General features: G+C 44.6%; 1 protein-coding gene across 17 annotated transcripts in view; it reads left to right on the top strand.

The window, feature by feature from the left end:
- The window catches only part of mark3a (MAP/microtubule affinity-regulating kinase 3a), a 29,923-nt gene that overhangs the window by 10,802 nt on the left and 1,767 nt on the right, over window positions 1-17,354 (top strand). For 5 of the 17 annotated variants that reach the window (XM_014190571.3, XM_082973615.1, XM_014190656.3 and 2 more), the window contains 10 exons: window positions 243-299; window positions 858-1,094; window positions 1,268-1,387; window positions 2,147-2,246; window positions 4,270-4,382; window positions 4,487-4,634; window positions 4,789-5,006; window positions 5,132-5,235; window positions 7,760-8,026; window positions 8,813-8,839. In XM_014190571.3, the coding sequence (XP_014046046.1) occupies window positions 243-299; window positions 858-1,094; window positions 1,268-1,387; window positions 2,147-2,246; window positions 4,270-4,382; window positions 4,487-4,634; window positions 4,789-5,006; window positions 5,132-5,235; window positions 7,760-8,026; window positions 8,813-8,839 (1,391 nt within the window). Of the gene's footprint in view, window positions 1-242; window positions 300-857; window positions 1,095-1,267; window positions 1,409-2,146; window positions 2,247-4,269; window positions 4,383-4,486; window positions 4,635-4,788; window positions 5,007-5,131; window positions 5,236-7,759; window positions 8,027-8,812; window positions 8,840-16,088; window positions 16,169-17,354 lie in introns of all 17 variants that reach the window. The other 12 variants (XM_014190596.3, XM_014190604.3, XM_082973606.1 and 9 more) reach the window with 6 other exon arrangements.

Below are 17,354 nucleotides of genomic sequence, written 5' to 3'. Positions count from 1 at the left end.
TACTTCCCTGGTCTCACTGCAGGTTCATCTTACTGCAGAGTTTCACTGGGGGCACTGATACACTGATACATGTAGAACAGGTGCAGACAGGAAGAGAGGAGACACAGTTTTCTCCCAGCTAGCTGTATCTTCTCACTCTACACCACATCTCCTCACCACATCCTTCACCGGGGGGGGAGGGGAGGGGGGTGTGAAAACATTGTCAGGTGGAAGACTGTAACTGTCTGTCTGTTTCTATGTAGATCGTATCTGCTGTGCAGTACTGCCACCAGAAGCACATTGTCCATAGAGACCTGAAGGTAAGGAACCAGTGAGGGCCTACATGCTACCACATGTAGAATAAATATTGATGCTCCTGTATTTTAATCTCGGTTAGCGTGAGTGGGTCGACCTCGGTGGGAGTGACTCTGTTCAGAGTTCCCATCTCCTCTCCTCTGGCGGCAGCCGCGTGTTTGCACTCTGCTTCCTCTGTAGAGCTTCATGAATGATCCATGAGGACAGAGATGTGAGAACGGAGAGCAGCCATCTCCACCCTGTGTGTTTGTGTCACTGGGGAGAGGAGGAAACGCAGTTAAACTTTAAACACGACACTAACTTTGACTTGCAGAGCACTTTGTTTTTGTGGGGGGGGGGGGGGTTCTGTAAAGGGCCCTCTTCAGGCATCAGTTGATCTTTTTGTGCCTCTGACATCTCTATATCTTATTGGAACTCTACTGTTATCATGAGTCTTTAAGTTATTCAAGTATTTGCTTTTACCTGTGACCCAGGTGGTCTGTTACCTATATCTAGTCGATTTCACTGCTATCTCTCACCTCATCCTACTTCCGTCTTCTCTCCCTTCCCTCCCGTGTCTCTAGGCAGAGAACCTGCTGCTGGATGCAGACATGAACATTAAGATAGCAGACTTTGGTTTCAGTAATGAGTTCACCATGGGGAACAAGCTGGACACGTTCTGTGGCTCCCCACCCTACGCCGCCCCAGAGCTGTTTCAGGGGAAGAAGTACGACGGGCCCGAGGTGGACGTCTGGAGCCTAGGGGTCATCCTTTACACACTGGTCAGCGGCTCGCTGCCCTTCGATGGGCAGAACCTCAAGGTCTGCAAAAATACGATCGCAAAAATATTTCCATCCTCAGTTCCTTTGTCATTGGGAGATTCATAGTCAATGAAACATATGGGTAAAATTTTAGATGAACAAGAACTCACAATTTCAAAGATGTCCTCACTGCCTGTCTCATTCACTCTTTCGCCCTGTCTGTCTCTCTGTAGGAGCTTAGGGAGCGGGTTCTGAGGGGGAAATATCGTATTCCCTTCTACATGTCCACAGACTGCGAGAACCTCCTCAAGCGCTTCCTGGTGCTCAACCCGGCCAAGCGGGGGACTTTCGAGGTGAGGGACGACAGCGAAAATGTAAATATTCTACGCTTCTTTATTCACTCCGCCATGGCACTCCAGAGCATTTCTTTCCACCCGCCATCTCTCCATCCATCCACCACTCCATCCATCCACCACTCCTCGGCCTGGCATCTGCTCGACACTCCTCCCACCACTCTCTTTTTGTGCTGATTACATATTCTCCCTTCTCTTTATCTCTCTCCACTGTTGGCACAATACATAATTCATGATCACTCTTATTTTTATCCTTTTTGTTTCTGAGAACAACACAGACGTTGTTTTAGTTCCTGTGTTCACATTGTGTGTGCTAGAATTCATCATTATCCCTCTTGTCACCAGATGGTCAGATTAGCTATAACCTTGTATTGAAAGATATAATTTAGAATCGGTGTCGGCCTCGTGGTTGTGCGTTTCCTATTATCTTGTAAACCCATCGTACACGACGGTCCTGTTGATTGGCGAGTTTGTTTGAAAATGACATTATACAGACTTTAAATGGCGATTCTGCTTTCAAACAGCAGAGTGTTGCTTCGAATCGAAATCTCTATCCAATCTTTTTCAAGGAAACCACAATTCACTTTATTTGAGTTCAATGATGTGAAAGTGAATTTAAGAGGGTTCCTTATGTTACACACATCCCCCTGTATCCGTATATACGTATGACTGATCATGATGTTAAAACCCTGTACTAAGAGGGCCCTGGCCTGTATTACAAGGGCGCTGTATTATGAGGACTATTTATTTTTCTTTCAGCAAATCATGAAGGACCGCTGGATCAACGTGGGATCGGAGGAGGACGAGCTTAAGCCTTTTGTAGAACCAGAACAGGACATCACGGATCAGAAGAGAATAGGTACTAAACAGGAGAAAAACTGCTCTTGTTATTGCGCTTCAGAAACTCAAGTGTGTAGGCAGCAGCAGCAACACTGCAACAGAATCACTCTCACTATTTAAACACTTTGAAAAGAAAAAGAAGAGATGCAGCATAAAAGCAGCCCTGTTTCTGCGAGAGCCCCTGAGAGAGGGTGAGACACATGAGACAGAGAGAGCCTCCACATCCTGCCCTGGATAAAAGCACTACGGCGGGAGAGGGAGGGGTAGAGAGGGCGTATGCTCTGAAAGATGTCCTCTGGAGTGTGGGGGTATTGCATAATAGCAGCTGGGATCTCTGTCAGAGCACATGTGTTAGAGGGAGATGCCAGTCACCTAGCGCACATAGAGAAAGAGAGGGGGGGAGAGAGATTGGATGGAGCACATGTTTCACTGAGGGTTCTGTAGTCTAGTGGAGAGAGATCACATGTTTCACTGAGGGCTCTGTAGTCTAGTGGAGAGAGATCACATGTTTCACTGAGGGCTCTGTAGTCTAGTGGAGAGAGATCACATGTTTCACTGAGGGCTCTGTAGTCTAGTGGAGAGAGATCACATGTTTCACTGAGGGCTCTGTAGTCTAGTGGAGAAAGATCACATGTTTCACTGAGGGCTCTGTACTCTAGTGGAGAGAGATCACATGTTTCACTGAGGGCTCTGTAGTCTAGTGGAGAGAGATCACATGTTTCACTGAGGGCTCTGTAGTCTAGTGGAGAAAGATCAGATGTTTCACTGAGGGCTCTGTAGTCTAGTGGAGAGAGATCACATGTTTCACTGAGGGCTCTGTACTCTAGTGGAGAGAGATCACATGTTTCACTGAGGGCTCTGTAGTCTAGTGGAGAGAGATCACATGTTTCACTGAGGGCTCTGTACTCTAGTGGAGAGAGATCACATGTTTCACTGAGGGCTCTGTACTCTAGTGGAGAGAGATCATGTTTCAGGGGACTTCCGATCTCTTTCACCCAGTGGAACAAATAACTCCTCAGTGGGCTTAGTGAAGCCTTATCTTCCAAAACAAATTGGATGGATAGATGGAGAGAAGGATGGATAGATGGAGAGAAGGATGGATAGAAGGAGAGAAGGATGGATAGAAGGAGAGAAGGATGGATAGAAGGAGAGAAGGATGGATAGAAGGAGAGAAGGATGGATAGAAGGAGAGAAGGATGGATAGAAAGAGAGAAGGATGGATGATAGAAAGAGAGAAGGATGGATGATAGAAAGAGAGAAGGATGGATGGATAGAGGGGGTGGAGAGAGAGAGGATGGGATAGAAAGAGAGAAGGATGGATGAGAAAGAGAGAAGGATGGATAGAAAGAGAGAAGGATGGATAGAAGGAGAGAAGGATGCAGAGATAGATAGAGGGAACTGATCTATTAAAGGAGCTGATGTATGATGGAACTACAGCTCTGGGATCTTCCCCACCTGGCATGCTCCTCTCAACGTGATGCGAGCAGCACAGCGGGGGTGGAAGTGATTGGTCGGGAGGCAGTGGAAGATGGGGAGTGATTGGTTGGAAGGCAGCGGGGTTGGCAGTGATTGGTTGGGAGGCCTGAGTGTTCCCCATTCCTCCCCCCTGGCACTTTTCCTCCTCTGCTGATGGATGGGGCGAGAGGGAGGAGGGGTGATAACACCTGAGCTGGAATGCAATGCTGACTCACTCATGATGAGGTTTCTGCTGCATTTAATAAGTGGTGGATTCGCTCTTGTCGTTATGGTGGAATAGGAAGATATAAATACACCATTGCTTTAAATGAGTCAGAGGACAAAGTGTGCATAATTGCTTATGAATTTTGTATTAACTATGTAGAACACACTAAGGATGTGGGCTGTTTTTGGCTGCTGACACTTGCGAATAAAGATCTCTCTGGTATTATGTTTGGTAACATTTTGGGTTGCAGGATTGGGGTCAATTCCATTCAATGAATAGTCCCTGAAAATGAGAAAGTTGTTGACAATGGTTGTAGAGGTGAGGGCTGTGTATGTGAACCCATGTCTCTGTACTGTTCCAGATGTAATGGTGGGGATGGGCTTCTCTCCAGAGGAGATCCAGGAGTCTCTGGCCAAGATGAAGTATGATGAGATCACTGCCACCTACCTGCTGCTGGGGAGGAAGTCTTCTGAGGTCAGAGCAACACGATGGATAGTTGTTGATATCTTCGTTCTAGTACACAGTATATCCAGAGTCCAGTCTTTTTAACGTGTGTTCTTGTGACCTTTGACCCCTAGCTGGAGCCCAGTGAGTCAACCTCCAGTAGCAACCTGTCCCTGGCCAAGCCCCGGCCCACCAGCGAGCTCAATGGCCAGTCTCCCTCACACCTCAAAGTCCAGCGGAGCGTCTCCTCCAACCAGAAACAGAGACGCTACAGTGACCAGGGTGAGACACTATCACAAACATTTAGAGGCAATTCTCCTCTTTGACTCATGCTTTTCATCTCAAGTGTGAGACTAAAGATATTCAGTTCTATGTAGGCCAGTAATGTTTCTATATCCTTTTACTATTTCTTCCTCGTTTTCTCTCTCTTCTCCAGTGGGTCAGAATGTTCCCCAAGGGTCCGGATACCCCAAGAGGAGCCAGACCAGCACGGCCGAAAACAACATCAAAGAGGAGGGAGGGGTGCAGCTCCGCAAACCCAACACCCCCGGGGGGCGCAGTGTCCCCCCTTCCAGCCCCCTTTTGGGGAACGCCAACAACCCCAACAAGGCTGATATTCCCAATGGAAAGAAGGGTGCTACCCCCGTCCCCAACGTGAGTGTCTGCTATTCCATGAAATGATTGATTCTATAACATATTGTGACACTTGAAGTGGGGAGGAATCCCTCATTCTGATTTGATGATGTGTGCTGAATCAGCGTTTCTGTACCACCCTGCAGAATAACACTGGCTCTGGCGGGATGACGAGGAGAAACACGTACGTGTGCAGCGACAAGAACGCTACGGACCGGCTCTCTGTCATTCCCAATGGGAAGGAGAAAAGGTAAGGAACAGGCCGGAATGTTACTGTGTTCACTGGCTGCCTGAACTAAACCCCTAGTGGCCCCTTTCACAGGAACCCTCCACATGGCATCAGCATTCAACACAGCACCTTCACTGTCCATCTCCCCAAGGGCACAGAGGAGAGAACTATGTGTAGTAATATTGTTATTATTGAGAGAAGTTATTAAAGAAAAACACAACAAGGCCTTTAGGGGAGAAATATCATCAATTTCTTGCTCTTCTTTTACTTGTCTTTCTTGGCTCCCTTTTTCTTCTCTTCTATCTTTCTGGTTACCTCTTGGTCTGGTTGTGTCCCAGTATAACTGAGATGTCTGCTTGTGTGACGGGTAGTCCGTTCTCTGGATTTGCCCCCGTGTTGTCTGGCTCGTCCACCTCGGTCCAGCTGAGGGACCAGGCCTCTGGCCCTCTCTCTGCCTGCCCCTCAGACTGGGCCACGCTGCCCCACTCCCACTGCACTCTGGACTTCTACAGGCCCAAGTAAGACTGCAGGCAGGGCCTCCAACTGTCTGTTTGACCTCTCCCACACCACGTGTAGACCACCTATTTCACTGTCTCAGGCCCTCTCTAACCCACGCAACGGCCCCACATCGACATCCATCCCTTTTATGGACTATCTCTAACCGTTGTGATGACGACATCTCTCCCTCTCTGTAATCTCTTGTAGGAGACAGCCCCACCCTTTATTATACACACAACTCTGTTCCCTAATCTCTCCATCCTCTGCTTGGACCTTGGAGCTTTGGTCTGACCCTGGTCTTGCCCTGGTATGGCACTGGGCCCGGTTTCCCAAAAGCATCTTCATTAACGTTGCACTTGAAAACGCTCGTAATGTAACGCCTGCCTATGACCACTTGTAGGACAGCTAAGTGCGTCGTTATATGTTTTTTTTGCCCTCCTGTGTCACTTTATACACAAAAGATCTCCGCTAAACATAGAATCACATGGTTTATCTTTCTCGCTGTGACCACAGATAACTTAGAACAAAGTTGCCAATGTCTTTGCAATTGATACAAACAAGCGATGTATGAAAAGATGCTTCAAACCGAGATGACTGCATCAAATTATAAATACAGTAAGTTAAAGGCCTATTTCAATCATATTGAAATACATTTAATGTTCAATAAATTGTGGTTTATTTTGCTACTGTCTAAAGGCTACTGTCTTTAATTTGTCTCAATATACTGTATTTCATGGTGTGTAACCTAACGTGTGCAATGATGTGCCAAATCAGTGATTTAGTGCATTTTTATTGGGTAAGCATTAGAATAAGCCGCCTGTCACGGATTCCCCCGGTACTGCTGCTCATTCTGTGCACCAGCTCTGGAGACTACGTCACAATGGCCTTCAGCATCACTGAACTGTTTCATTACGCACACCTGGTTCCCATTCCCCCTGATTAGTAATTGTATATATGTGCCCTCTGTTCACCATTGTTTTGTCGGTTATTGTTCCCATGTCCGTTGGTCTGTATTTTGGCTTGCGTGTATTGTGCACTTGTTATTACGGGTCTCGCCCCGTGTAGTGTATTGCGGGTCTCATCCCGTGTATTTATTAGAGGTTTAACCTCGCTCTTTTGTTTGGGTTACATCCCTGTGTTTTTGTACGTGTTTGTTTTGGGCTTCGTCCCCGCGCCTTTTCATGGCATGTTGTATATTTTGGGTATTAAACCTCCCTATTATGAATTCCTGCGCCTGTCTCCCATCATTTATACAATGTGACACCGCCTCAATATTTGCAGCCATAGGTGGTAATATCTCTCTAGTAGCATATCCGTCGTCAGTATTGTGAAATTATTCTAATGTTAAGGTAAGATTTGAATGGAGAAAGCTGACCCGAGAGGAAATCTAAAGACAACATCGTCCCGGTATTGAGTTTATAAAATTACCTAAATTAAATAAAAACCAGTGATCGATACATAAAAAGCGAACATATGAATGAACGTCTGAGAAACTTGCATCCAAACTTGCATCCTTTCTTTCGATCCTATCAGTATCGACACATGCTCCAACGATGCACTTAGCGACCGTTCATTCTGCATGGTGTTTTGGGAAACGCATGTTACGTCTTTGGCCGTTGTAGGAAAGATGCATCGTTAAAACACTCGTAAGCCTAAATTCCATCGCTATCAGGAAACCGGGCCCTGTCTGGCACTGGCAGCTCCACCACCCACCTCTACCTCGACTATCCAAAACTGTGCCGGTCACTCCATGTTTCCCCACTAGCCATGTTCCCAAACTGTTCATGTAACCTCTCTTTGTTTAGTTCTAACTGGATATTAGGACTTCAACTCACTTTAATAATAGAACACTTTAGGGAACTACTAGGATTATTCGAAATTAACATAATTAACAGATTAGATTTCATTTTAGAGTTTAGGACTTGAAGGTAAGGTTCTGGTGATATGAAAATGGCCCACCTGGTGATACTATGTTTATAACTGGTATGTACTGCCAGGTGTTTGTCTGTCTTCTCTGTATCATCTCTTCCCTCCGTCCTCCCTGTAGTGTGGCCGTGTCTCCTGGCCAGCGGAACCCTGTGGTGTCCACCCACAGCATCACCAGCGCCACCACGCCCGACAGACTACGTTTCCCACGAGGCACGGCAAGCCGCAGCACCTTCCACGGCGGCCAGCTGAGGGAGCACCGCACGGCCACCTACAATGGGCCCCCAGCCTCACCCACGCTGTCCGACGACGCCGCGCGCCTTACCCAGACTCGTAGCCGCGGCTCCAGCAACCTCTTCTCCAAACTCACCTCCAAACTCACACGCAGGTAGGTGTCAGGGACTACAGCTCCATGCCACTCAACTCAACTGAGTCCAAGCCCCTAAAATATACTCTGACTATATCGAGCTACTGTATATCAAATCAAAACAACAGGTGTGGACTAACAGTGAAATTCTTACTTATATGGTTTGTTTTTAATCCTTCTGAATGGCCTTTGAACACTATTCCTTTTAGCATCCTGAATCACATTGTGTGGAACGTTCAGTCCTACTAACAATAGATTGTTCCAAAAGCACTGATAACGTAGCCTGGGTGCCAGCCTAAGAAATACATATAATTAAATTTACCTCAAGTGTAAACCAGCAGGGAAAACCCAATTGAGTTTTTGTCCAGACTGACTAACACATCTCAGGCGGGCAGCCAGGCTACTGACAACAATTTAGGGACGTCCCAAGACTAACCTGACATTAGGAATAGAAATCAACATCTGTCTTTTGAACCTTCTCCTTCTCACCATTGATGATTCCAACCACCCTGCACTCTTAGAAAAAAGGGTTCCAAAGGGTTCTTCGGCTGTCCCTATAGGAAAACCCTTTTTGGTTCCAGGTAGAATTCTATTGGGTTCCATATAGAATCCTCTGTGTAAAGGGTTCTACATTGAACTCAAAAGGGTTCTACCTGGAACCAAAAGGGCCCGGCTGGGTCTTCAAAGGGTTCTGCTATGGGGACAGCTGAGTGTGCTTTTGTTCACTAATTTCAACCAATCAGTCATATTCCTTCAGTTGTCCTTCCTCATGTTCATGTTTCTTTGTGTTTCCTGATTCTGTTGTAGAAACATGTCATTCAGGTTTACCAAAAGGTAGGACCCCTTATTCCCTTCAGTGTGTGCAATTAATCAACTAAAACTCTCTTTAACCAATAATAAGCTGGAAGTGACAAACTAACACACTGCTTAGAACCTTTGTGATTGGTCTCAGGCTTCTAGAGTTAAAGATGCGGTATATTCTAAGGGCAGTGTTGCCCTCTTGATCGGTCAGTAAAAAAATCCATCAACAGCCAACAGAAAGCTTGCCACTAATCAATCTACAATGCATGCGGTGGGGACGGGGCTGCTTACGTAGTTGCTATTGACTGGTTTGTTTTTCACAAAGCAATGATTGGTTAGTATTGAACTGTTGTTCCAGGTAAGTTTGTGTGTTTTATGTTGACTGATATGTGTTTGAAAGGTAGACAGATTCTGGTGCTCTGTCCAGTATTGTATTTTGTTGTACGTTTATGGGTTATGATCGACAGTCCCTGTGATAACTTGGCTGGCTTGTAGCAATGTGATCGACTTTGTGATGTGGTGACGCATGATATAGATCCCTCAAATTCAACTGTGGACCTGGAAGCCAGTTCCACTGCTTTTTTCATTCTTCCCCTCTAATCAGGCACTGGTTTTAGATCTGGGACACCAGGTGGGTGCAATTTAATTATCAAGTAGAACTGAACCTGCAGGCTCCGGACCTCCAACTAAGAGTTGAATACCCTGATATAAATGATTCTGATAATTATTGTTTATAAGGCTTTGGGAACTGAAGTTTGTGGAATATTGGTTTGTGGAGTCATATGTACACTGTTAGGGAACCAAGAGGGTTGTGAAATAAATTATTGGGTTGCTTTTTGTGAACAAGATCAGATGCAATTCACAAATTCAAAGGGAATTATGTCTTGAGACATCAATTTCTGAACATCTACAAGCGGATGGTCTGGCAGCTCAGGAGCAGTTTTTTTTAGAAGTGAAGACAAAGACAAAGCTCTCCCACCATACCTTCTCTTCAGAGAAAACCTTCTGTTCCTCAGGCTGATTCAAGGCGTGTTTACACTGCTCCTTAGCCCAGAGCTAAGAGCCTGCTTAGCCCTGGGCTAAGCGAGTGTTCATACTTGCACATTCTAAATTGGACTAGCACCAACCTTAGCCCAGGGCTAGCTGGCCCTGCTCCGGAGTAGGTTAGAAATGACTTTTCGGGGCTAGCCCAAGAAACACGGTGCCAAAATAGCCAGTGTGAAACAGGGTCATTGCATTTTGGTACACCAGAAGTACATTAATTTCCAATGGAACGCTGCGTTTGCCTTGCAGCATTGTGTTGCAGAGGCAGTTGCAGTGCGTTCTGTGTGGTGCGTATGTTGGATTTACCGTAGACGGCTTGACAGAAATGGTAGCAGATGGTGAATGTTGAACTTTTGTTGCACACGTATCCAGATGATGCTGCGTACCATTTTACGCAATGACGCTATTGCTGTGATTGAGGCATTAAGCTCAGGGCCCTGGGTCTGAACCCCACCCTGTGCAACTGGTTCCTGGACTTCCTGACAGGCCGCCCCAGGTGGTGAAGGTAGAAAACAACACTTCCACTACGCTGAACCTCAACACAGGGGCCCCACAAGGTTGCGTGCTCAACCCCCTCCTGTACTGCCTGTTTACCCATGACTGCGTGGCCATGCACACCTCCACCTCGATCATCAAGTTTGCAGACGACACAACAGTAGTAGGCCTGATTACCAACAATGACAAGACAGCCAACAGGGAGGAGGTGAGGGCCCTGGCAGAGTGGTGCCAGAAATGTCAACAAAATGAAGGAGCTTCAGGAGACAGCAGAGGGAGCACTCCCACATCCACATCGATGGGGCCGCAAGTTCGTCGACGTACACATCACTAACAGTCTGAAATGGTCCACCCACACAGACAGTGTGGTGAAGAGCGCCTCTTCAACCTCAGGAGGCTGAAGAAATTCTGTTTGGCCCCTAAAACCCTCAAACTTTTACACATGCACCATTGAGAGCATCCTGTTGGGCTGTATTACCGCTTGGTGCGGCAACTGCACCACCCGCAACCGCAGGGCTCTCCAGAGGGTGGTGCGGCCTGCCCAACGCATCACTAGGGGCACACTGCTTGCCCTCCAGGACACCTACAGCACCCACTGTCACAGGAAGGCCAAAATAATCATCAAGGTCATCAACCCCCCGAGCCACGGCCTGTTCACCCCGCTATCATCCAGAAGGCGAGGTAAGTATTTTAAAGCTGGGGCAGAGAGGCTGAAAAACGGCTTCTATCGCAAGTCCATCAGACTGTCCACCCAGTACCTTGCCCTGAACTTAGTCACTGTCACTAGCCGGCTACCACCCGGTTACTCAACCTTGCACCTTAGTAGCTGCTGCCCTATTTACATAGACATTGAATCACTGGTCACTTTAATAATGGAACACTGGTCACTTTAATAATGTTTACATACTGTGTTATCATTTCATACGTACAGTGCCTTGCAAAAGTATTCACCCACCTGTGTGCAATCAGTGTCACATGATCTGTCACATGATCTCAGTATATATACACCTGATCTGAAAGGCCCCAGAGTCTGCAACACCAATAAGCAAGGGGCACCACCAAGCAAGCGGCACCATGAAGACCAAGGAGCTCTCCAAACCGGTCAGGGACAAAGTTGTGGAGAAGTACATATCAGGGTTGGGTTATAAAACAAATATCCAAAACTTCGAACATCCCACTGAGCACCATTAAATCCATTATAAAAAAAATGAAAGAATATGGCACCACAACAAACCTGTCAAGAGAGGGCCGCCCACCAAAATTCACGGACCAGGCAAGGATGGCATTAATCAGAGAGGCAACAAAGAGACCAAGGATAACCCTGAAGGAGCTGCAAAGCTCCACAGCGGAGATTGGCGTATCTGTCCATAGGACCACTTTAAGCCATACACTCCACAGAGCTGGGCTTTATGGAAGAGTGGCCAGAAAAAAGCCATTGCTTAAAGAAAAAAATAAGCAAACACGTTTGGTGCTCGTCAAAAGGCATGTGGGAGACTCCCCAAACATATGGAAGAAGGTACCTTGGTCAGATGAGACTAAAATTGAGCTTTTTGGCCATCAAGGAAAATGTCTGGCGCAAACCCAACACCTCTCATCACCCTTGAGAATACCATCCCCACAGTGAAGCATGGTGGTGGCAGCATCCTGCTGTGGGGGTGTTTTTCATTGTCAGGGACTGGGAAACTGGTCAGAATTGAAGGAATGATGGATGCCGCTAAATACAGGGACGTTCTTGAGGGAAACCTGTTTCAGTCTTCCAGAGATTTGAGACTGGGACGGAAATTCACCTTCCAAAAGGACAATGACCCTAAACATACTGCTAAAGCAACACTCGAGTAGTTTAAGGGGAAACATTTAAATGTCTTGGATTGGCCTAGTCAATCCAATTGAATCGGTGGTATGACTTAAAGATTGCTGTACACCAACGGAACCCATCGAACTTGAAGGAGCTGGAGCAGTTTTACCTTGAAGAATGGGCAATAATCCCAGTGGCTAGATGTGCCAAGCTTATAGAGACATACCCCAAGGGACTTGCAGCAAAAGGTGCCTCTACAAAGTATTGACTTTGGGGGGGTGAATAGTTATGCACGCTCAAGTTTTCAGTTTTTTTGTCTTATTTCTTGTTTGTATCACAATGAAAAATAGTTTGCATCTTCAAAGTGGTAGGCATGTTGTGTAAATAAAATGATACAAACCCCCCCAAAATAAATTTTCATTCCAGGTTGTAAGGCAACAAAATAGGAAAAACGCCAAGGGGGTGAATACTTTCGCAAGCCGCTGTATATACTGTATTCTAGTCAATGCCATCCTATTCAACCATTGCTGAATACAGTATATACCATTCTATCCTACGTATTCTACAGATATACTAAATATTCTATCCACATACTGTCCATAATGTCAATGCATCCCATCATATACTGTACATATTCAGTACTTGTCAAAGGTTTGGACACACCTACTCGTTCCAGGGTTTTTCTTTATTTTTACTATTTTCTACATTGTAGACTAACAGTGAAGACATCAAAACTATGAAACAACACATATGGAATTATGTTATAACTAAAAAAGTGTTAAATCAAAATATATTTGATGTAGAAAATAGTAAAAATAAAGAAAAACCCTTGAATGTGTAGGTGTGTCCTAACTTTCGACTGTTTTCATAGCTTTTCTATTGACATTTAATTAGATCAATGATAATAATATTGTTGCATTCTTTTTGCCTGGAGCAGAAAAATGTGTCTCGTCTATGCATTCTCTGTACAGGGCAAGATCACATTTCAATAGTGAAACTATAGAATTTGTATTTAGAATACTAGAATGAACCTTCTTATGATGGTCCAAAGGTCAGCCATGTTAGTCAGGGAGTTGGTCAACCATGGTTTGCCAGTGCTGTGATAAGATATTGTGTAAAACAATGAATGTGAAGAATTGATCTGCACTGTATTTGTGTTAGCTAGCTAGGCAGACAGTTTTAGAATAATTATTCCATAATTAGAAACATTTAACTGCCAATATGGAAACATTCCATTCAAACAATGCATTCAATCCGCAGCCATACACTGGCGCAAACAGTTGATGATAGGACTTGGACAAGTTGTAAATGCAACAAGTACTGATATTTTGTCATATTATAGCACTCACAGCTTTCCAAGAAAATAAAATCTGAGACATTTATGGTCTGTTTACATATGCTTTAGAGGCTGTTTATACAGAAAATGTCTCAGATTATAATTATATGACAATATTTTCCATTGACTATAATTATTCCATTACATTAATTTCTGATACATCACATGCCTTCCTTATATTTTCCTCCCTGACCAAGATGGCTGCCATTTTGGTGCCATTATGTAACTTTGAGGGTTTATGGTATAGCCCCTCTAGAAATGTAATAGGATCTGTATGAGTGAAACATTGTTTTTGAGGTCAGACAGGCAGACAGCAAGGTTTACAAAGGCTGGAAGCAAGAATACATAATGTGTTAATAAATGTCTTACTTAGCAGAGAGGTTGTTGTTCGCATGTTGTGTTTGTCTGTTAAGGTTACCACAAGCCCCACTCCGTTGATCTACATGCGTGCATGTGGGTGGAGTGGGATTTTTGGAGTAGCGGACACCTTTTGGTAGCACAATATCCTCGCCGGTCCCACTCATATTCACAAGGGGGCGATAACAATGTATTATCTTTTGAATTTTTGTATTTAGTGAAAACAAGGAAGAGTCTCCTTCCCTTGCTAGTAGTAGCAAGCTGGCAGCTAAAAACATAGCAAGCGAGCTAGTTTTTTTTAGCTTCCCTAATAATCAGATTTATAATTAAAATATCGGGCAAATATTCTTATACTTGCCCGTGTGACCTAGAACATTGTCCCAGTTTGATATGTTGCTTGAATGTATTCACTCCCATATCAGATAAAATAGAATGTCATGTTTTGGTGGTGGAGAAAAAGCATATATCTCGCAGCTGTTTTTACCAGTGTTGGAAAAAGTACCCAATTGTAATACTTGAGTAAAAGTAAAGATACCTTAATAGAAAATGACTCAAGTAAAAGTGGCACCCAGTAAAATACTACTTGAGTAAAAGTCTAAAAGTATTTGGTTTTAAATATACTTAATAAGTATCAAAAGTAAATGTAATTGCTAAAATATACTTAAGTATCAAAAATAAAAGTCTAAATCATTTCAAATTCCTTATATTAAGCAAACCAGACAGCACCATTTTCTTGTTTTTTTTTTAATTTACGGATAGACAGGGGCACACTCCAACACTCAGACATAATTTACAAACGAAGCATGTGTGAATTTGACACATTTCCTGTCCTGCTAAGCATTCAAAATGTAAGTACTTTTGGGTGTCAGGGAAAATGTATGGAGTAAAAAGTACATTGTTTTCTTTAGGAATGTAGTCAAAAATATAAATAGTAAAGTACAGATACCCCAAAACACTACTTAAGTAAAAAATACTTTAAAGTACTACTTAAGTACTTTACACCCCTGGTTTTTACCAGTAGCCTGGAGTCCCTAGTTATTACATCTAAACAAAATACATTTTGGGGAGATTCTAAAAAGGCTACAATGTTTTTTTAGTTAGTTTATTTACAGTCACTGAGATTATTATTTTCTTATCAATGTAAAATAGGCTACTTTGATGCATAGCCTATAGCAAGGTACTCAACTCTTACCCTACGAGGTGCGGAGCGTGCTGGTTTTCTGTTCTACCTGATAATTAATTGCACACACCTGGTTTAACAGGTCTAAATCAGTCCCTGATTAGAGGGGAACAATAAAAAAATGCAGTGGAACTGTCTTTGAGGTCGAGTTGAGTTTGAGGGGCCTATAGGCTATAGATCAAGGAACCAAGCAAGCTTCATTGCCTACACAAACTGTGCAGGAGCTCACTGGAGCTGAGTACCAACACCTAAAATGTTCTACTGCTTGAGCTCCTGTTCCTCTTATAAAATATTAGCTCGAAAGTATTGTGGAGCTCCTGCACCTAAATATAAACAGCACTGGTACCCAAAATGACTACCGGCACCTATTTCATTTCAAGTCAAGCACTTCACACAACACTGCCCCCACGGCTACAGAAGGAACGATACAGCGTGTTACAATTTCATGTGGCACAGGAGTACATCGAATGTCAGAGCGCACAACAAGGAGCCATCCCCTTTTGTGATGCAAAACAACAGTGCAACACTGCGCTACGCTCCGTCGGCCGCGTTTGCATATTCTGTGTAGACCCCTTTATCCCAGGGCTTTGGAATACAAGTGTGAATCCTTAGCCCAGGGCTGAAGCTTAGCCCAATAGCCCTGGGTGAACAAATGATTGTGTGAACACAGGATAAGATAGCACAGGGCCAGTCTTAGTCTGGGGCTAAGATAGCCCCGGGCTAAGAACAATGCAGTGTGAAAAGGCCTTTAGTGGCGACCAGGAGTTCTACATCTCAGGAAGTTCCGTCACATTTGCAACCCTCCCATCTTTCTTCCTTCACCATGTCCTTGTCACTCATTTCATTTCTCTGTCGAGTGATTCTTATTTCTGCACAGAGTAACAGCATCTTAGAAACGATTGGTTGAACTATAAGGAAGGAAGTCTTAGCAGGGAGTCTCTTGTCTCAGTAGTAGGCAATGCGCTTTGCCCTCCCTTCACACTTCTCCTCACTTGTGTATTGCTGTGATCCAATGTCTCCCTGACCTTTCTGTGCCCTTTAACCTTGGACCTTTCACTGCTCTTCCTCCCCTCAGGGTCAGTATTGACCCGGCCAAACGGCAGACGGCCAAATCAGGGCCTGCCATCCCTTCTTCCCAGGGAGCAAAGACTCTTAGTAAGTCTTCTGTCCACTCATCTCTCCTCTTCTCCCCCTTCCTCTTCCTCCTTGTCATCCTGGCATTATCGGCCTGTGATCATGTCATTTTTTCTTACTCTCTTTTCATGTATCCGTAAAAAATACACGCTTTCAAGAGCGGAAGATATAGGAAGTTGTAGGAAGTCGCAGATGGAGACCTAAAGTAAGGGATCATTTCAACCCTTATGTCCCCACAAGAGTTAGGCTCAACTCTGTATGTCAGAGTTCTGTGTGGAGAGAACAAACTCGTATACAACATGGTCACATTACCTTCTCTCTAGAATGTGTATGTGACACTCCCAGCCCCAGATACAGTCTCAGTACTTCTCTTGTCCCTCATCCCCCTGGCTAGAGGCTGCTATCTTGCCCACTAACTAAACCCTCCAGGAATCAAACTTTCTCTACCCTCCTGTAGACTCATTTCAAAGCTTGTCTACAGCACAAAACTCATTACGGTCTGTGGACATGGTATGCAGTCCTACAATGGCCCTGTAACTGCTTGCCTAATTGTCTTTCAAGCCAACCCCCTCTCCTCTAAACATAACCAGTGTCACATAGAGGGAAGAAACATGGGACATGTTAGAGGACGTCTAGAGGACCTCTGTCCTGCTGTCTGTCAACCTCGAGAATAGACTGCATGAGAGCTCCCACAACAGCCCCAGTCTGCATGCACTGACCCTAATACACAATGTGTGTATTAGAGGTGTGGGTGTGTGGACTGTAGTTCCACTGTATGGTTTTGTTTTTGTCTTGTTTGGGTGAATCTCTTCATGTCAACAAATGTATCCAAACTGTCATACCGTCACTCAACACATTTCCATTCCTGTATCCCCTTGCTCTATGTGGTCTGTTGAAGCACTTTTGTTAGTTTGAACACCAGCGAGACTGATCAGTGTGACCAGTTCAAAGTCTCTTTTTCCATTGATTCTGCACAGGTTTCATGTCAACACTTCCATAATGAGGTTATAGTTATTTGGTGGTGGCTTTCTTGTTTCTAAACACTTCTACATTAATGTGGATGCTACCATGATTACGGATAATCCTAAATTAATCGTGAATAATGATGAGAGCCGAAAGTTAGACACACAGATATCACCCCCCCCCCCCCCCAAAAAAAATGCTTGGAAGTATGATTTTTGAGTCTATAACTTTCTCACTCATTATT

This window comes from Salmo salar, chromosome 01 (genome assembly GCF_965601325.2).
Source record: "Salmo salar chromosome 01, fSalSal1, whole genome shotgun sequence".
In the NCBI taxonomy this organism is placed as follows: domain Eukaryota; kingdom Metazoa; phylum Chordata; class Actinopteri; order Salmoniformes; family Salmonidae; genus Salmo; species Salmo salar.
Note: the sequence above shows the minus strand (reverse complement) of the source record. Positions and strands in the feature narration are given on the sequence as shown.